This window comes from Neomonachus schauinslandi, chromosome 1, assembly GCF_002201575.2.
Source record: "Neomonachus schauinslandi chromosome 1, ASM220157v2, whole genome shotgun sequence".
Classification (NCBI taxonomy): Eukaryota; Metazoa; Chordata; class Mammalia; order Carnivora; family Phocidae; genus Neomonachus; species Neomonachus schauinslandi.
In genome coordinates this window covers 206,441,973-206,460,856 of record NC_058403.1, presented here as the reverse complement: position 1 = coordinate 206,460,856, position 18,884 = coordinate 206,441,973, and the positions used below count along the sequence as shown (strand labels likewise).

General features: G+C 57.3%; 3 protein-coding genes across 6 annotated transcripts; 2 read left to right on the top strand and 1 right to left on the bottom strand.

Annotated features, from left to right (window-relative positions):
• Positions 1 to 2,388, bottom strand: TMEM205 (transmembrane protein 205). The gene is made up of 4 exons (XM_021705132.1): positions 2,325 to 2,388; positions 1,654 to 1,762; positions 1,384 to 1,547; positions 1 to 367 (listed from the first exon to the last, which is right to left on the bottom strand). The coding sequence occupies exons 2-4, from the start codon at positions 1,751 to 1,753 to the stop codon at positions 62 to 64; spliced, it is 570 nt and encodes a 189-aa protein (XP_021560807.1). The 5' UTR covers positions 1,754 to 1,762; positions 2,325 to 2,388; the 3' UTR covers positions 1 to 61.
• Positions 2,389 to 2,649: 261 nt separating this feature from the next.
• CCDC159 (coiled-coil domain containing 159) lies at positions 2,650 to 8,935 on the top strand. The gene is made up of 11 exons (XM_044913070.1): positions 2,650 to 2,736; positions 5,682 to 5,715; positions 6,015 to 6,103; positions 6,181 to 6,262; positions 6,453 to 6,648; positions 7,279 to 7,346; positions 7,423 to 7,499; positions 7,853 to 7,974; positions 8,208 to 8,287; positions 8,628 to 8,735; positions 8,907 to 8,935. The coding sequence occupies exons 1-11, from the start codon at positions 2,650 to 2,652 to the stop codon at positions 8,909 to 8,911; spliced, it is 948 nt and encodes a 315-aa protein (XP_044769005.1). The 3' UTR covers positions 8,912 to 8,935.
• Positions 8,936 to 10,923: 1,988 nt separating this feature from the next.
• PLPPR2 (phospholipid phosphatase related 2) lies at positions 10,924 to 17,776 on the top strand. Of its 4 annotated transcripts, XM_021705124.1 has the most exons (9): positions 10,924 to 11,024; positions 11,860 to 11,939; positions 12,643 to 12,831; positions 12,943 to 13,078; positions 13,887 to 14,158; positions 15,092 to 15,268; positions 15,852 to 15,974; positions 16,273 to 16,324; positions 16,458 to 17,776. In XM_021705124.1, exons 1-9 carry the CDS (start codon positions 10,982 to 10,984, stop codon positions 16,799 to 16,801), a joined length of 1,416 nt encoding a protein of 471 aa, XP_021560799.1. In that variant the 5' UTR covers positions 10,924 to 10,981; the 3' UTR covers positions 16,802 to 17,776. The 4 variants fall into 4 exon arrangements, with proteins under 4 accessions (XP_021560799.1, XP_021560802.1, XP_021560800.1 ...); XM_021705127.1 differs by lacking the exon at positions 10,924 to 11,024 and having other exon boundaries at positions 11,762 to 11,939; positions 15,852 to 15,958; positions 16,458 to 16,490; XM_021705125.1 differs by lacking the exon at positions 10,924 to 11,024 and having other exon boundaries at positions 11,874 to 11,939; positions 12,718 to 12,831; positions 16,458 to 16,801.
• The last annotated feature ends 1,108 nt before the right edge of the window (positions 17,777 to 18,884 follow it).

The following is an 18,884-nucleotide window of genomic DNA, read 5'->3' as shown; positions in this document are numbered from 1 at the left end:
TTTCCAAAGAAGTGTTTTATTAACATTTGGGGCCTCAGCAGGGCCAGAGCGGAAGTGGGTGCTAGAGGCTCCTGAGACCCAGGGCAAGGCCTGCAAGGCAGAGCCCATTGCTCAGGAGGCAGCCCAGATTGCAAATGGAGGACAGACCATGGTAGCGGAAAAAGGTCTGGCGGAGGACACTGTACTTGGGGTCCTGCTCCCGCAGCTGGCGGTAGGGGTCGGGGCCCTGGTGGCTTCCAGGCACCTCCCCGCCCAGACCCCGCTCCTTCTCCACCCTGTGCAGGGCCCACATGGCAGCTGTGGTGCGGGGCTCCAGCCAGCGGGCGTTGACGGTGGACAGCGTGAAGCTCAGAAGCAGTAGGCCGAGCTGGTAGGGTGGTGGAAGGAGGACAAGCTGAGTCACGCCTGGGCGGTGGGAGGGCTCCTAGGGAGGGTCCTCCTGCATCCTCAAAGCCCAGAGCGGGGTGGAAGACTGCATTCGGTCAAAGCTAGGCCTCCCTGTCCTTCCCAAACCCCATCTGGAGGCCCCAAACAGAGCTCCAGCTTTCATACCCTGAAACCAGCAGCTCCCAAGGAAAGGCTCCATCACCGTCTCCTCTGTTCACCTCCCCCCACCCCCAAAAAACCCTGAGCCTTTCCTCCTCTGATACCCAGACTGGAATTTCCACAACGCAGCCTTGTCTCCTCCCCACCCCCTGCTCCCCAGAAGTGGGGGTATCTCTGGGCAGAACCTCTCTTTCCCAAATTGGGACAAAGAACCATAACTGTTCCCCCAAAAGAGAGCCTAAGACAGGGCCCATCTCCTCTATGGTCCCTGCCCAGACTCCAGAAGCTGAGATTGGGTCCACAGGGAGTGAACAGAAAGTCCTTGAAGTTCTAGTTACCCCAAATCCTCTCCTGTATCTTTGGGATTATTCTTGAAACCCTTGTCAGGCCTTACCTGCCCACATCTGAGGAACATAATGGGGGCAGGGGGAGGGCAGGATAGAGAAATACGAGATGCAGAGATGGTTCCCTTCCTCGTGGGTGGGAAAATGTGTGGATAGGAGTGGGGGACTGTAAATTCCCAGTCAGGCTGGTTTTTAAACAATGAGCTGGGGTCACTACCCCAACCCAGCTGAGTCACCACAACTTGGCAGCAGGCCCAGCCAGGGGAAAGAGAGGGAGCAGGAGCCAGCAGGGAGACACTGAGGGATAGATAGGGCTGCTAGGGATGGTTGTGCAGGCTGTGCACTGCTCAAGGGTATTCAGAGCCCAGCTTCGTATCCACCAGGAAGGTGCAGTTGCTTGTTTGTTTTAATTCTCACGAAGGTGTAGCCATACGTGCTCAGTGGGGTCCTGGGAACGAGTCTCCAGAGGACAGTGGAGCCCAAGCCCGCATACCTGGCTGGCCTCCCACAATGTGAGCTGAGCCCAGGCATGTTGTGGAGCCAAGATGCAGAGGTTGATGAAAGCACAGCCCATGGAGATGTGAAAGTAGAAAGGGAAGAGTTTGCTCTGCACGAAGCCGAAGGTATGTCGGGGAAGGCTTCGGAAAAGCAGGAAGCCTGTGGGGTACAGGGGACCACACGCCTGTTAGGACACTTCCAGGCCCCCCCTCTCATTCTTGTCTCCGCCCTGGGTACCCATGATGTCCAGGTGGAGGGTCCCTACCTGAGATGAAGGTCACCCACATTTGCATGCCCCAGGCCCCCGACAAGACCAGTAGATGGACCATCTTAGTCAGGCCTCCTGGATTCCCACCTTCCTCCATCTTGCAGGCCTGGGAAAGAGGCACCGGGTGTTTCAGAGTTTTACCTTTGCCCCATGGTCTTCAGCCTGTGAGCCTGCTCAAGGCCAGGATCACGGCCAACCCAGGAGAGAGAGATCAAGGGATACCAGCCCGGGAATGCGGGTGGGGGAAGACCCAGAACAATCCTGAGACAACCTCCAACACCATCTCTCCAAATGTCAGCCCTCAAGATCTCATGCTCTCTGGACCCCAGCATCCACGCTGCCTCCGAGACCTGAAAATTTCAGTTAGCCCCAGCAGCTCAAACTCGCAGCCCTGGGTATTCAGATATCCCCCCAGTGACTCCCAAAAATTAGCCGAGGACCTAATTCTAACAGTAAAGACTCCGGCTCTCATCTCAGGATCCCAAATATCACCAGGAAGAACCCCAAAGCACCCCCGGAAACCCCATCTAATCCCGGGAAACCCCAAATTTCATTCTGAGGACACCGACCCTATCACTGCACCCAGATCTCAACCCTTAGCACCCAGGAGTCCGAGAACAGTACTGCCGGGGCCAGATATCGGGGCCCGGGTGGGCTGAGCTCGCTACCTCACTCCTGTGCTCCCAGGTGGCCCGCGGACCTCTTCAGTCACCTCCCAAGAATTCTCCCCGCCTCCCAACTAAACCCGAAGCCCATTGGATCGTAGATCTGCCGCCTTCCGTACCACCCTCTTAGATATTGACTAATCGATTAGCGGAAACCAGCCTGGAATCCCGCCCCCTGGTCTGGCTTTTATCCAATTACACCGCGGCTCCTAAGATACGCGGAGGCAGGAAGGCGCCAATAAGGCCTTCGGCTGCATCGGCGGGGGCGGAGCTAAAATGTCAGCCCCACCCCTCTCTGTGACTCTACCTTTAGGCTTTGCGCGTTTTAATGCGATGGTGTCCCCACGGGATCAAATTTCAGCGTCGCAGCTGGGGACTGGCTTCGCGGTCCTTGAGGGGAGAGCATGAGCAGGTGGTATGTGGTAGGTGGGAGTGGAAGGGGGTCTGGAGCCCGGCGGGCGCAGGATTCTCGCCCCGGGGGGGCGGGGCTCAGGCTAATGACCCCGCCCCCTTCCCCCCAAGAATTCTCCCGGAGACAGCGGGAGAAACAGTTGATGTGGGAGGGGAAGGGGGAAGGTTAAGGGGAAGGGAGGGGGGCTCGACTGGGGACCTACCTGCAGTTGGCACTCAGAAATGCATCTTCTCTTTTCCCTTTCAAGCCTCACAGGGCTCCTTTGGTCCGGTTTCCCAGGTTCTCAGAGTGACGTTCGAGGACAGTGTCCCACTACTGTATGTCAGGCGCTGGCACAGATTAATTTACTTAATCACAACAACCCAGTAAGGTGGATAGTATGGCATCCCATTTTTATAGTTGGGGACACTGAGGCATGGTGAGGTTCGGTAACACTCCAACATCACACAGCCGGGAAGGGGCAGAGCTAGGATTCGAACCCAGGCCACCCAGCTGGAGAGTCCCCTGGCTTAATTATCATGCTGTACTGCCTCTGAAAGTGCGGGCCTCCTGAGACAGTGATTCTGGAAGGGGTAGCCCAGAACATTTCAGGCAGAAGAAAAGCTCCTATATCATAAAACGGGTGTAAAGTGAGTGCTTAGGATGGTTCCTAGCACTCAGTGAGGTGCTCAGAAAATATGAGCTTAAAAAAGGGATTAAGGATTTTTTACAGAGGAAATGTTGAGTAGAGTTTTGAAGGGTGTATAGCCGACTTCCAGGAGGACTGGGCCAGAGGAAGGACACCAGACAGCCCAGCAAGGGCAGAAGAGAAAGCCCTAGAGTGTGGGCTTTCTGGCTGAGTGTGACTCAGGACAAAATGCTCTTCACCTGGAAGTTTTTCCAGACAGACCTGCCCCAGGTCTCCATCTGGGCCAGCTCTGACAACACTGGAATGTTGAACAGTGGGTATGAATGTGAGACCCAGAGCTGAATTTTTCTCCCATTCCCAGCCTCACCTAGCACAGGCCTTCGGCCCCAATTCTGCTAACATTTACTGAATAGATATGCCCTGCCTCTCCTGCTCATACTCCATGGCTCCCACTTACCTTGGGAGCCAGATATAAACTTCCCTGCTTGGCTTGCAATGCCTTGCTTGAGCTGCCTTGCTAACCTCCTCCTGCTTCCTCTTGGACCCTACCTTCAGCCATCCTGAATTTACCAGCACAGAACATGTGGTTCCACACCTCCAAGCTTTTGTCCATGCTGTTTCCTGCCAGGAATGCCCTTCCATTAGTGCCCAATGTTAAGATCCTTTCTTGCTTTTAGGCTCTTCTGAGGCTTCACTCTCTCCTGTGGGGGTCTTCTGGATTCTTCTCACTACCCAGCCCAATGCCTGGGGCTGGGATCATCTCTCATCCAGGTTCTGCTCCTGCCGTAACTGGGAGGCCCTGTGTTCAGGGCTGAGGCCTCTCTGGGCTATTAGGGAAGGTCTGGGCGTGTCAGGACATGGGGGCTGGTCTCAGTGCAGCCCCCTGTTCCCCCTTGTTGAAGCGACCCTCTTCTGGCTGGCCTACCTCAGGATCCTGACTACTCTGTGCCCTGCTACTGCTCATCTCCCTTGCCCTCCAACGGGTGTTTGCCTGCTAACGGGAAGTGTGACAAGTACTGGGGTTTGTTGAGGGGCTTCCCTGGGGCTGGGGAGCTGGGAGGGCTGGAGTGCTCTGGGTTGGTCCTCAGAAAGCCCTCACCCCTTCATTTCCCCAACCCCCTGTCCCCCCGCCCCCCGTTCAGGTTCTTCCTCAGACAAGACCTTGGATTATACGATTCACTGGTCCAGGGCCCCAGAGCCAGAGATCGTGGGGCCAGCTGCTTCTGAGAACACAGTGCCGAGTATAGACTGGAGGCTAGAGAGGGACTTGGAGCCTCAGTCATATGGGTCTTCCATCTTCCCGAACCCAGACTCAGAGGAGCAGTGTAATGACCAGGACCTTCTGAAGAGGCATCATAACACTGCTAAGGTCACCCCCACCCGGGGAAACCCACACCACAATCTACTGCCGTGGGGCTTAGGGAGGGGGCCTTGGGGGGGTCTTTCTCAGGAACCTTCACATTGTGTGACTTCAGCACCCAGAACAGCACCCAATGCTCAGCCAACCCACACTAAAAATGTCTTAAATGAATGGATGAAGGGATGAATGGAGAGGATGTGTGATTATGTTTCTTTCTTTTTTTTAAAGATTATTATTTATTTATTTATTTATTTGACAGAGAGAGACACAGCGAGAGAGGGAACACAAGCAGGGGGAGTGGGGAGAAGGAGAAGCAGACTCCCCATTGAGCAGGGAGCCCGATGCGGGGCTCGATCCCAGGACCCTGGGATCATGACCTGAGCCGAATGACCTGAGCTGAAGGCGTCTAGACACTTAACCACTGAGCCACCAGGCGCCCCTGTGATTGTGTTTCTTAGTGAAGTCTTGTCTGTCATAATTTCTGGGTATGACGGCCTGCGTGTCTGGTTGTGCTTGTGTGTCCAAGTTGGGTGTGAGTGGACGCCCTGAAGGTCTTAAGCACCTGGTGTGTGTGGCTGTGTCTGAGCTTGTGTGGCTGTAGTTATGTTTCAAAGATCGTGTGCAGTTGTGCTTCGGGGCTGTTGGAGCTCCCTGGAGACATTGTCTATGTCGTTTGCCCTTAAGGAGGAGGGCCATTACCTGAGCCCTGGACAGAGACAGGGCTCTGCAGGGGTGCTTTCGGGGACAGGGGACAAACCACACAAGTATGCTTCTGACCATATGTGGGCTGGTGGGGGAAGGGTGCACACACGCATGGAGGCAGCTTTGCCAGCACTCGGGGTCTGGGACACCCAGCACTCAGCTGACCCAACTCATACCCAACCCCCACACAATGGGTTGGGGTGTGCAAAGAGAAGCACAGGGATGAATTTCTACTACCCTCATGTCCCCCTTTCCTAGAAGCCCTTGGAGACCAACTCTTCCAAAGTCAAAGGTGAGAACCCTCCCTCCCGACAAGACTATGTGCGGAAGACCTGCCAGTTCTTACCTCTACCCTCTGCCCTAGCCTGAGAGGAACCACACCACTGCTACCCACTTAGCCCTGCCCCAGCCTCAGCTGAGTCTTGCCCCTGACCTTGTCCCCCACTCCTGCCTCTACCTCAGCCTCAACAGACCCCAGCTCTTTACTTGAGCCCCTGCCCCTTGCCCTCCCCTGAGCTTCTGCTGACCTCTGACCTGACCTTGCCCCTGCCCCCACTCCTAACCTCGTCTGACCCTTAACTCTGCTCATAGTTAAGTCCACCATGATGATTCCTGACTCCCAGAAGCTCCTGCGCTGCGAACTGGAGTCACTCAAGAGCCAGCTACAGGCCCAGACCAAGGTGAGGCTCCTCTGCCCCGTCCTCAGAGACCTCTGGCCCTGTTCCCCTGCTCCCTGCTCCTGACCTCTTCCCCACAGGCTTTCGAGTTCCTAAACCACTCAGTGACCATGTTGGAGAAGGAGAGCTGCCTGCAGCAAATCAAGATCCAACAGCTTGAAGGTGAGGACTGGCCAAGGGTCAAAGTCAGGCTGGAGGCTGGTCCTGTTGGGGTCAGCTGGGTTAGCCCAGGGTGAAAGAAGTTGGGTGACTCTAGGGTCAGGGTCAGGGTCTGGCTAGGGTTGGGCCAGCTGGATTCGAAGCTGGGCTCAGGTGTGGTTGGGGCTCAGTCATGATCCCATCTAATCTGCAGAGGTTCTGAGTCCTATGAGCCGCCAGACAGAGAAGGAGGGACACAAGTGGGGCATGGAGCAGGGACGGCAGGAGCTGTATGAGGCCCTAGCTCAAGGCCTGCAGGGACTACAGAAGACCCTGCGTGACAGCGAGGAGGTGCAGAGGGCCCGCACCACTCGCTGCCTGCAGCTGCTGGCCCAGGAGATCCGGGACAGGTGGGCATCACCAGGAGGGCAGCCTGGAAGCTGGGGGAGGGAAGGGAAGGAAGGGAGCGGGAGCCAGAGGTGGGATGTGGGATGAAGCAAATGGGAGGGGTCTGGGTAAGGGGACCTAGGGGCCATGGAAGGTTTGAGGGACAAGATGGGGGGATGAGGAGGCAGTGAGAAGGTGTGGGAAGCTGGGAGGCCAGAAGGCAGGAGGAAGGAAGCGAAGACAGGAAGCTGGAGATGGGATGGGGAGGGAGGCTAAGAGATCAGGAAACTGGACATGATATGGGAAGCTGGAGGGAGGAGAGATTGAGTGTGGCAGAGGCTGGGGAGTATGGGAGGTCAGAGGGGCAGAAGGTGGGGAGACGGAGGCCAGGCAATGAGAGGCTGAGAGAATGGGAGGCTGGAGGTCAGGAGGAGGGCACAAGGGGCTGGGGGATTGGAGGTGGGGGAGTAGAGGTAGGAAGGGCAAGGTGGGCAGGGAGGTTGGGGGAGGGGACAGATCCTGGGGGGGATGGGAACATGAGAGTTGGAGGAGGCTTGAGGAGGCAGGTGGGCAAATGGGAGGCCAGAAGGCCAGGAAATAGGAGGTCAAAGGCTGAGCAGGGAATGTGGGTCTAGGCTGCACTGTCCCCTCAGCAAGAAGTTCCTGTGGGAGGAGCTGGAGCTGGTGCGGGAGGAGGTGACCTTCATCTATCAGAAGCTCCGTGAGTGCCTGGAGCCCACGGCCAGAAGGGGGGTCCTTCTGCTGCTCTGGCCCCCCTGAGTCCCCTCCCCCCACAGAGGCTCAGGAGGACGAGATCACAGAGAACCTGGTGAACATCCAGAAGATGCAGAAGACACAGGTGAAGTGCCGCAAGGTGAGCAAAGAGGGTGGGACCCTGTGTGAGATCTGGGGACGTGGGAATCTCTGCCGGCCTCCGCCGTCACGCTGGGGTCCCCACAGAAGGAGCCAGAAGGACTGGGTTCAAATCTCAGCTCTGCCACTTAAGTGCTGTGTGACTGTGGTCTAGTCAGTTGACCTCTCTGGGCCTCAGTGTCCTCATCCGTATAATGGGTATGACACGGTATCCCTACCTGAAGGAGCAGCTGCATGAACTGCATACTAAACACTTTGCGGGCAGCCTGACATATCATCAGTGAAGGGTCACTTTTCACCATTACTGTTATTACCATTGTTGTCTCATACACACTTCCCACCCCCTGGCCTCAGGTCCTGACCAAGATGAAGCAGCAGGGGTATGAGACATCCAACTGGCCGGACACTGAGGAGATGCCACCAGGAGGCAGAGGCTCCTGGAGGGATGACCTCCAAAAGGAGCTGAGTGACATATGGTGATGCCCTGCTCCCACCCTAACCTCTGACTCCTGACTTTCATCTGCCTTGCCCTCCCACCAATCAGTTCAAGCAGCGACTACCAGAACCTGGAACCCACCTGAGTCCAGGCCTCCCTCTCCTCCCAGGATGCACCTCTACCCCTGGCCCCTGGTCCCCACCGTGGACCCCCTGCCCCAGCCCTGACCAATCAGGAGCCTCCCAGCGCCCCCAGCCCCCCATCCCCCTGCAGGTCTGCTGTGCACTTGCTGCAGAACTCCTTTGATGGCTTCACCATGTCCTCAGGCCTCCCCAGGGCCTTGAACCTCAGGGGTAAGGGGGGATGAGGTGCACTCTGGGGTGTGTGTGTGGGGGGTCATTCTCCAGTTTCACCTATGGAGGTCATGTTCAGAGGCCATATTTGGGGATCACCTCTTTTGGCGCTTCTTCTAGGGTCCCATTAAGGATTTCCATCCTGGGGTCACTCAAGGTCACTGGGATCTTTTTAAAGGATCCGTGGGGTATTCAAGGATCACTGAGGTCATACTTTGGTATCACGTTGGGTCACATTTAAATGACAAAAGGAACACTGGCCCTTGATCACAATGTCACTCAAGGGTCACATTCAGGGTTTGTGGGTGAAAGGCCAGAATTGCACCTGTCGCTCCCGCAGGCTACAAAGGGCACCGAGGCCTGAGCCCTCTGTTCCTCTCCTGGGACTCAGACTCAGACCAGGATCCTTCCCAGCCACCACTCAGCAAGAGCCGCTCCTTCCCATCTGGTACGGAAGCTCCCCTGCTCTACCCGACCCTTCCTCTCCTGGCCTGCCCTCCAGTGCCACAGTGTGGACCCTCGCAGCTCACAACCTGGGCATCTGCTCCCTGATTTCCAGCCCTGAGGTCCTCTGGACTAAGCTGGGCCCTGACCGCCCTGACCCACTCTCTCTCCACAGCCTGAGCAGCCGGGACTGCTCTCCCTGAAGACCCCTCCAGAGAGAAAATAAACTAGCCAAGACCCTCTTCCACCTGTGGACTGTGTTGCTCCTGTTGCTTCCTGTGCCTGAGAATGACCGCACCCACACCCAGTTTACTTTCCAGTGTTGGGGAGGGTGTGGGGCAGAGGCTGTTCAGGATGTGTAGGCTTAGGATCAGGGGACATTGTGAGGCCAAATGTAATATATAACAAGGTCAGTCTGTCCAGATATGAGTATCCAGACAGGCTCTTTCACACTAGCCACCAGAGCTCCTTTCTGGGGGGCCCTGGCGCTCTAGTCTACTGCCCCAAAGGAGAAACTGAGGCACAGGGAGGGAGGGTCGAGGTCCAGGGTCACGCTCTCACCTTGCCCTCCTCTTCCCCTCAGCGCCCCCACCGCCTAGTTCTCCCTCAACCTGCATCCTTCATTCCCTCCCACATTTGTCTTAACCCTCTCGGGCCCCCAAGAGCAACAGAGGCCCCGCCCCGGACCATGCTAATGAGACGCCGCGAGTCCCCGCCCCACGGGGTTATGCAAATAAAGCACCCGGAGGCCCCGCCCCTCGCCCCTTCGCTGAGTCTGCGCGGCGCTGCCAGGCCGACGGCGTCTCCCATCTCCGTGTCCGCCCGCGGGGCCTGCCGTCCCGTTCGTTCGTCCTGCCGCCCTGGTGACGTCTAAGCGGAGCGGGGGCTCAGACCGTGACAGCCTCGACCCGGTGAGGGAGAGGGGCTTGGGGCGCTCCCGGCACCCCCTCTCGCGGGCTACCGACCCTCGGTCTGTCTGTCCGGCCAGGGTGCAGCTCCCGAGGGTCGGGTCCCCTGTGGGTCCGGCGCAGGGAGGGGGAGGGGAGGCAGTGAGCTGGGGCTTGAGAACCGGGTTCCGGGAGGGGAGCGTGGAGAGGGGACCCCGGGCCGGAGAAGCCAAGCGGCAGGTGGTGGGGGTGACTGTGATTGTGCGGTTGTCTTTTTGTGTCAGTGTGTGGTTGTATAACTGTAATTGTGTGGCTTTGGGGATGCCTGTGTGGTCTGTGTGGTGTATGTGTGACTCTCCTGTGGCTGTCATTGTGTGGCTGGCATCACGGGTGTCACTCTGAGGGTGTGTGTGGCTGTGCTGTTGTGACTGCTATCACCGACTGTGCGGGGCCGGCTCGGTGGCTGTACGGTTGTGTGCCTATGACTGCCATTGTGTGTTCCTTCTGAGGGTGTGGGGGCCCATTTTTATGTCTCAGTGTGGGGCTGTGATCATGCGCCTTTCTTGTGTGGCTCGGTGTGCAAGTCCGTGTCATGGTCCATGTATGTGCCCTTGCGTGGCCATGTGGCTGAGCTTGTGGATGACATCGTCTTTCCTGTGAGTGTCGGTGTGGATGAGACAGAGACTGTTAATGTGTGTGGCTGTCACTGAGTGCCTGGTAATTGGGGGTGTGACGCCGTGACCGGTTTATGACCCCCAGTGTGTGTGGTGACTCTTTTTGATGTAACTCTCAGTGTGGTGGCAGCCCTGAGGCTATGTCCCTGATGCGGGTGGGGTGAATGCTTGTGTGGGGCTGTGTGTGGGGCTGTGAAGTGGATGAAGGACCCCCTCTTGTGTCCCTATGACTGTGTGTGCGTGTGTGGGGGGAGTTGTTTGATCTGCGTGGGTGTCTGTGACGGGCCGTGTGCACACTGGGCCATGTGTGTGAGTGTGCAGTTGTGTGTAGTGGGTGCTGGGCACCTGTCTGAATGAGCAGGCCTGTCTTGTTCACCACAGGCAAAGTGCCTAGAACCCAGCAGGCACTGGATCCTTGTTGGTGGAATGGACAAGTGCTATACCGTGTGTGTGTGTGTGTGTGTGTGTGGTGTTTGGGCTGGAGGCTGTGGCTGAGTTGTGTACTCTAGGGATGCCAGCATGTGTGATTGTGTCTCTGGAAGGGTGAGGGGCCCTGGCCACATGGGCATCTGAGATCTCTGGTGACCCTCACCCCACATGTCACACTGCAGAGCAAGCTGCGTGGATGGGGCACTGGACCCAGAGTGCCTACCCTCACCTTCCTGGGCCTCAGTTTCCACATCTGTGCAATGGGGTTGACCATCCCTGCCCTGCTGGCCGCCAGGAGCGGCTGTGAGTCTGTGGGTGTGGCGGAGGCCTGTGGGAAGCCATAGGGCCCTTTCACAGGTGAGGTCAGCCTGGGAGAATGGGTCGAGCAGATGTGGCTCTGTTGGCCCCTCAGTGCTGGGGACTGAGGTTAGATTGGGGGGAGAGGGGGCTTGTTGGGAGAAGATAACCCCCTCACGACATAGACAGGCAGACAGGCTGGGAGGAGGGGAAAGGGGGAGGCAGCTGGGATAGAAGGAGGGCCTGGCCATCAGCCCGAGAATCAGTCAGGCGCAGCCCATGGGGACAGGAGAGAGAGGCCCCTGTGGGCCATGGGGGAAGGGACTCAGAGGAGGAACCTGGTGGGGGTGGGGGACACAGAGCATGGGGTCCATTATAAAGCACATGGGGAAAGAGAATGGGGTCTCCTAAAAACCAGTGGGGGTGAGGACCCTTCTCTGTGGGGGAGGGGTCCCGTTAAGCTGGAGAAGTCTCTTCCAAGGGCTATGGGGAGGTGACCTGTATGGTAAGGAGGAGAGACCCTCCTAAAAAGCTTGGGGTCCGAATCTCCTGTGTGGGCTGTTGGGGGAGAAGACCACTATAGAATCCCTGGGATCCCTGGCAGAGGATGAGCTGGGCTGGTTGTGTCAGGGGAGGCCTCCAATGGGCAGGATCCTGGATATTCAGAGTCATGGCCAGAAGGCTCAGTGGGTGGAGGCAGGGCTCCTTTGTAGTAGTTCTGGGGTCTGGGGCCAGGGGAAGGGGGGGGTCATGGTGTGGCCAGAGACTCTACTCAGGCGGGTGACCAGAGCCTCCCCCTAGGCCCCGCCCTGGCCGTCCCATTCCCTCCCCACCTCCACAGGGCCGGTCTTCACCATGGCAGGAGGGAGACCCCAGTCGAAGAGGAGTTTCTCCATCATTCCCTGCTTTGTCTTCGTGGAGGTGAGGAACCTAGTAACTCTCACCCCCCCAGGCCACCCCCCCAGACTCGCTCCCAGACCCTCAGCAGGGAGGAGGGGTGTTCAAAAGTGACACTCCCAGAGTTCCAAGCCCACCCTTACCACAGAACTCTGGGTACCTCACATACCCTCTTGAGCTTCAGTTTCCTTGGCTGTCAAATAGGCATAATCAGAGTCCCTTTCTCCTAGGGCAGTTATGAAGGTAAGATGTATTAATTCGCGGAAGAGGTTCAGTATGATGTCCTGCCCCCAGTAACAGTTGTACTTCTGGAAGCTGCTAGAACTTCTACTAGCAGTTTTATCTTTTCCCCTCTTGGTCTATGTCCCCGGCCCCCACTGACGCCTCTCTTTGGTCTGAGCCCTGGCCCAGTCCTCACTCGCTCTCCCCCATCCTGTCTCCTCTCTCCTTTCCATTCTACTAGTCCCTTCTCTTTCTCTTCTCCTCCTCTGCCCTCCCCTCCCCGCCTGCCTTCTCTTTCTGTTTCTGTCCCTTTGTGTCTCCCCGGCCCCGACCATTCCCAGCTTCTCTCTGTGTCTCCTACCCTTTGTATCTCCCTCAGGCTTGATCTGTCTGTCTCTCCTCCCCATCTCGGTCTCTCTCCATCTCTGTGTCTCTCGGCATGGCCCCAGCTTGGACCTGACCCTGTCTCTTCTCTCTCTGTCTCCCTGCCATGACTGGGTGGCAGTCAGTGCTTCTGGGCATCGTGGTCCTGCTTGCTTACCGCCTGGAGTTCACGGACACCTTCCCCGTACACACCCAGGGGTTCTTCTGCTATGACAGTACCTATGCCAAGCCTTACCCAGGGCCTGAGGCTGCCAGCCGAGTGCCTCCTGCACTGATCTATGCCCTGGTCACTGCTGGGCCCACCCTCACGGTGAGACTGGGGGTAGCCTTGGTCAGACCCAGGCAGCAGGAGGGCCAGGTGGAGGTGGGTGGAGGGTTGGATTTGAAGGCCAGGAAGACCCTGCCTTGATCTTGCCCACAGATCCTGCTGGGGGAGCTGGCGCGTGCCTTTTTCCCCGCGCCACCCTCAGCCATCCCCATCATCGGGGAGAGCACCATCGTGTCTGGGGCCTGCTGCCGCTTCAGCCCCCCACTGCGGAGGCTGGTCCGCTTCCTGGGTGAGTGATGTGGCCAGGGGGTCAGCTATGCAAAGGAGATCTGGGCCAGATTCAGCCATAATCATTTTATGGGGAAGAGAGCCTAGAACTGCCATGATGGTGCCTCATGAGGTGAAGAGGGATGTGGCTAAGGCCAGGCACAACAGAGGTTCTAGGCACAATGGTGGGGCCTAATCCAACCATGGTGGCAATGGTCAGGGCCCCAGATTGCTACGAGGAGAGTCTCAATGCAGAAGAGGGGGACACAGGCCCAGGCGAAACACCAGTCCACCCCCCCCACCCCAAGCAGGAAGATGAGACCCCACTGTGTGGTTCCAGCCACAGTCGGTGGCCATGGTATAGAAGGGCAGAGCTCATCCAAAATGGTGGTCCCTATGACAGACGGCTGGAGAGATCTAGCTCTGGCTGACTGTTGAGCCAGGAAAAAAGTGATCAACTCAGTAACAGTGAGTCCAGGGCAGGTGTAAAGTGGCCCAGAAATGCCATCAGGCATGGGCCCAATCCTGATGTCATGCTGTTGAGGTGTCCTAGCCCAACTATTTTGGGGTTCCAGGGGAGGACCCGCTCCTGACGTGGTAGTAATCCAAGGGGGACAGAAGCAAGAGGCTCAGAGTATCCTCCTAGTGGTCCCAAGGGGAGAGAACCTTGGCCCAGCGATAATGGGATATGGCTTTAGGGGGATTCCCAGCTGTGCTTTAATGATGGTCACAGGAACAAGGCGCCCAGATGAGCCATAGGGGCTCACAGGAGGAGGGCCCCTGGGGTATCAGGGGCCCAGCATGAACTCCCTCTCCCACCTCACCGCCAGGGGTCTACTCCTTCGGCCTCTTCACCACCACCATCTTCGCTAATGCGGGGCAGGTGGTGACTGGCAACCCTACGCCGCACTTCCTGTCCGTGTGCCGCCCCAACTACACGGCCCTGGGCTGCCCACCGCCCTCGCCCGACAGGCCAGGACCCGACCGCTTCGTCACCGACCAGGGTGCTTGTGCCGGCAGCCCCAGCCTGGTGGCCGCTGCACGCCGTGCCTTCCCCTGCAAGGATGCTGCCCTATGCGCCTATGCGGTCACCTACACAGCGGTGAGCCCCAGAATAGAGGCACAAAGATGGGGGGCGGCCAGTGGGCAAGGAGGCTACTCTGGGCTGGAACCTCTGATTCCTTTCCGGGGTAAAGTCACACCCCGGTGCTGGGACACTGTCCCTGGGGTGGCCCCACTCCTCGGCCGGCCGGCCAGAGTTCATTGCGGTGTTCTTGACTGCCTCTTTTGGGTCTGGCCACGCCCCCTGGCCCAGGAATGCCACACCCAAAGGAGGCTGTTGGCTCCGCCCCGTGGGGCCAAACACTGTTCCTGGAGCACTGCACTCCATTCCCTGGAGCCTCGCCATGTCCCCATGATGCTACAGGTCCCTAAATATTGGCTGGGACACTGGGTGGGTGGGCTTTCAACTCGGGTCCCCTGGAGCCTGGGAGGGAGGACCCCTCCCTTTGTCCTTGCCCTTTCTTGATCTGGCCACGTCCCCGACTTGACCCACTGGGACTTCCTCTGTCCCCAGCTTTTCCTTGGTTCCCACCTCCTGTTGCTTTGACTCCTTTATCTAGCGTCCAGGACTAGTTTCTATTCTTGTCAGTGGATCCCTGGGGTTTGGGGATTCCACCTCCTGGAGTTCCCGGACCTGCCCCCTTGGGCCTTGACTCCACCCTCTGGTTCTGAAGCTGTGCACTAACCTAGCAAGGATCTTTCCCAATCTGTGACTGGTCCTGGGGAGACCTGGGCCCCAGACTCCGTCCACTGCTCTTTGGTGCCCTGGCCACGCCCCCATCCCTGCAAGGGCCTGCTGGGAGTTCACGACTCCATCCCTGAACTCCTGTCTCCCTTGCTCTGTTGCCTGGAGCCTCCGGCCCCAATGCCATTCCTAGGGGTTCTGGCCACGCCCTCTGGCCCGGAAGGCAGTATCCACTTGGGTTCGGCAACTGTGCTGCCATGCGTCCCCTGACTGCTCTGGCTCCCACAGATGTACGTGACTCTCGTGTTCCGCGTGAAGGGCTCCCGCCTGGTCAAACCCTCGCTCTGCCTGGCCCTGCTGTGCCCCGCCTTCCTGGTGGGCGTGGTCCGCGTGGCCGAGTACCGCAACCACTGGTCCGACGTGCTGGCGGGCTTCCTGACAGGCGCAGCCATCGCAACTTTTCTGGTGAGCCACCTTGCCAGCCATTCCAGTATGGGAGACCCTCTATCAGCTCTCTGACCCAAGAAACTGGACCACACGATACTGAAGGGTGTGGACTCTGTGTGACCTTGGGCGAGTCCCTTACCTTACCCTGCCTGGATGTTCTCATCTGTGAAATGGGATGACAGGACCAGGACCAGGGTAAGTAGAGTGAGGTCCTTGCTTTGAGTGCAGAATTTAAAGGGCCACCAAGGCACTCAGTAATCAAGATAAGTAATGTTTTAATGAGATATCTTTAAAAACCAAAATTAATGCAAAAACATATGATGTCCAAAATATCAAAAACTTAGAAGACAGGATCAGATCCTGCCTTTGCACCACTCGGCTTTACTTGCCTCACCCTAGTCACGGCGCTTTGGAATAAATAATAATACTACCTACCTCTTAGTAAGGTGGAAAGAATGGTGCCTGGCACATAAATGTACTGGAAAAATGTTAACTGAATACCTGAGCCTCAGTTTCCTTATCTGAAAAATGGGGATGGTATTTATGCCATTCTTATATTATTGGCTTCAGGCCTCAACATGCCCCTCTCACTCTGTCCCAGGTCACCTGTGTCGTACACAACTTCCAGAGCCGGCGGCCCTGTGGCCGAAGGCTCTCCCCCTGGGAGGACCTGGGCCAAGCCCCCACCATGGACAGCCCCCTCGAAAAGTTAAGTGTGGCCCAGGTAAGGGGGGCCGGGGTCTGCTCCCGGCTGGAGAGGGTGGTGGGTGGAGGGGGACCAAGGAGGCAGGAAGTCAGGCAAGAGGTGGGGGTCTCCAGGCCATGGGGAGGTAGAGGGATTGCTCGTCTCTGTAGACCTTGGTCCTGGGGGACAGTCACACAAAATAGAAGGGTGTGTTATGGTTATGTTGGGCCCTTCTAGTTGTCTTTTCCACTGGCTCTCTGCCTGATGAGCCCCTCATGGCTGTGGCCAGCGGGGCCCAGGGGGCCGCTAGCCCCTTCCTTCTGCCTCTTTGTCTTAGGAACCTGAAGCCTGCAGGCCGCATCCGACACCGGCACGGCTCACCCCATCCAGTGAGTGTCGAGGGAGTGGGGGGAAAACCGGGGGGACTTCCAGGTCACAGTCACTGCCACAGAGGTCTCGCCTATGCTCTCGTGGCCCCCTCCCAAGCTTTCTGATCCCCTGACCTCTGACCCTGACCCCCAGAGTCGCAGAACTGTGCCCGCCGTGGCCACCTGATCCCCAGCTGCGTGTCCTCCAGGGCTCCAGCCATGTGTTCGTCGCCCCGTGTGCCCCGTCCTCGATTGAGGTCTGAGCCGACGCCCCTGCCCCTGCCCCTACCCCTGCCAGCACCAACCCCCAGCCAGGGCCCCTCACCCTCCTCCCCTGGGCCTGGGGGGCCAGGTGGGGGTGGCGGACGTGGTCGGAAGTTGCTGCTGCCCACGCCCCTGCTTCGGGACCTGTACACCCTTAGCGGACTCTATCCCTCCCCCTTCCACCGGGACAACTTCAGCCCTTACCTGTTTGCCAGCCGTGACCACCTGTTGTGAGGCCCCACCGCCCTCCCAGAATCTGCCAGGTCCCCATTCCTTCCCTGCCACACGTGTGTGTGCGTGTGCCATGTGAGTGCCAAAGCCCTCAGTGCACAAACCAGCCCGGCCTAGGCATTAGAGGCTGGCTGGGAGGACATTTGGGGGGCCCCCTGCCTCTCTTGCCCTCTGGGATACCCAAGTGGGCCTAACTGGGAGGTGGGCCCTTGCCCCTAGCATTGCTCTTTTAAGGGCCAAAACCTGACCCCATTGGCCATTGCTCAGCCAATGGGAGCCCCCAGTTCTAAAATTTCTACTTAAAAGGAGTTTACTCCAGCCAATGGGAGCCTCCCCTCATGTCTTTGACATCTCAGGCAAGAGGGTAACTCCAGTTAGTGTTCAGCGTCTGAACAACCAATAGAAGTCCTTGGTTTTCAGAATTTCTAGGATGGGTGGGTATGATTCCAGTCAATGGGGGACCGCCAATGTCTAAGAACGAGCAAGGGAGGAGAGGGAGATGGGGTCATCCCTTGTCATCGGGTCCTCTCTCAGATTCCAGAGAGTCCAGCTAGAGCATGGGGGGCAGGCTCCCCCATGGCAGGGTCCTTGGGGCACCCCTTCCTCTCTCAGCCCCTCCCCCATGTGCAATCTCTCACTCAGTCCCTCCTAACTCCCAACTTATGCAGGGCTTGCCCCAGTTCAGAGGTTTTGGGGTTCAGGGTGCTGTGTCTCCCCTTGTCTGTTCCCAGGTCACTCCAAACCCTCCTGTTATTAGGGCTATGGGAAGGGACTTTTTTTTGCCTTGGAATCTGCCCTTGTTCTTTCCAATGCCCCCCATCCCGGGCCCCAGCCTCCTGCAGACGTGCCATCATGCGGGGGCATGAGTGGAGCAGAGAGGGCTCCCCTGCCCCAGGCAGCCAAAGGCAGTGGGCAGAGGAGACACTGCCCCCCTTTCCTGCCCCCTCCTTATCTTTAATAAAGACCTGTTTGTAACAGAAGTTTGGCCACCTGCCTTCCTCCTCCCCCAGGTGTTGGGGTGTGGAAGAATTTAATCATTGGTATGTGCGTTTATTGTCACAGTGGATCTGAGAGTGATTATGGAAAAGCAGTGTGGGGTCATTGAGCCAGCGACTTGGATTTAAATCCTGGCTCAGCATTTCCTGGTTGCACGACCTCAGGAAAGTTAACCTCTGTTCTATTGTTTCTTCAGTCCCACAAGCTACATGTAAGGCACACAAACACATGGTGAGGGGCCTCACATGACTCCTCCAGACAGCTAGCCTGTTTCTGACTATGGCCAGGGTGCAGAGGACACAGGGAATAGGACGAGGGCACTAGGAACCTCCATGCCAACTCCCTGGCTGCGTTGATAGGGGCAAGGGTTCTGAATGACATTGTGCTGAGACCCAACCCTTGAGGACCCAGTGGAAACCAGGATAGGAAGGGCATGGAGGCACAGACCTCCCCACAGCCCACTGTGGCTCTGAATGGCTTCAGACGGGCCATTCGGGGCATGGAGTCATTCAGGAACCAGCGAAGGGTTATCTGCTCCCCCCTTCTATTCATTCATTCATTCATTCATTCATTCAACAAACACTATGGATCACCTACTGTGTGCCAGGTGCTGTGTAGTAGGCACAGGGGCTGTAGCAGTGAACAGGTCGGACACAAATCTCTGCCTCAGGGAGCTAACATTCTAATATGTGAGAGACAGACAACAAGATAAATAAGCTAGATACAGAGTTACAATGCCAAATTCCAAAAAGGTCTGAAAACCAAAATTTTTTCATAACCCACTTGTGGCAAAGCCTGACCTTTACTGACATAAGGTTATTATACCTTTTATTTATTGAACTTGATGTAAATATTCTTATGTTTCATTGCAGATAAAGGAAAGTGTTTGATTTTGAGATGTCATCCCAGGCCCCACTAGGGATGTTATGCAATACATAGTCTTATACCATAGTACTTTTAAAAAATCTGAAAAGGGGGCGCCTGGGTGGCTCAGTTGGTTAAGCGACTGCCTTCGGCTCAGGTCATGATCCCGGAGTCCCAGGATCGAGTCCCGCATCGGGCTCCCTGCTCGGCAGGGAGTCTGCTTCTC

What these genes read in the sequence shown, in the direction of transcription:
- TMEM205 (XM_021705132.1), bottom strand. Translation starts at nt 1,753, where the DNA reads ATGGAGGAAGGTGGGAATCCAGGAGGCCTGACTAAGATGGTCCATCTA. An exon ending in GTGGGTGACCTTCATCTCAG is followed by an intron (nt 1,548 to 1,653) that starts GTAGGGACCCTC and finishes TGTACCCCACAG; the next exon opens with GCTTCCTGCTTTTCCGAAGC. An exon ending in CATTGTGGGAGGCCAGCCAG is followed by an intron (nt 368 to 1,383) that starts GTATGCGGGCTT and finishes CCACCCTACCAG; the next exon opens with CTCGGCCTACTGCTTCTGAG.
- CCDC159 (XM_044913070.1), top strand. Translation starts at nt 2,650, where the DNA reads ATGCGATGGTGTCCCCACGGGATCAAATTTCAGCGTCGCAGCTGGGGA. An exon ending in GCCCAGGAGATCCGGGACAG is followed by an intron (nt 6,649 to 7,278) that starts GTGGGCATCACC and finishes CTGTCCCCTCAG; the next exon opens with CAAGAAGTTCCTGTGGGAGG. An exon ending in AAGGAGCTGAGTGACATATG is followed by an intron (nt 7,975 to 8,207) that starts GTGATGCCCTGC and finishes ATCCCCCTGCAG; the next exon opens with GTCTGCTGTGCACTTGCTGC.
- PLPPR2 (XM_021705124.1), top strand. Translation starts at nt 10,982, where the DNA reads ATGGGGTTGACCATCCCTGCCCTGCTGGCCGCCAGGAGCGGCT. An exon ending in CTGCTGGGCCCACCCTCACG is followed by an intron (nt 12,832 to 12,942) that starts GTGAGACTGGGG and finishes TCTTGCCCACAG; the next exon opens with ATCCTGCTGGGGGAGCTGGC. An exon ending in CAGCCATCGCAACTTTTCTG is followed by an intron (nt 15,269 to 15,851) that starts GTGAGCCACCTT and finishes ACTCTGTCCCAG; the next exon opens with GTCACCTGTGTCGTACACAA.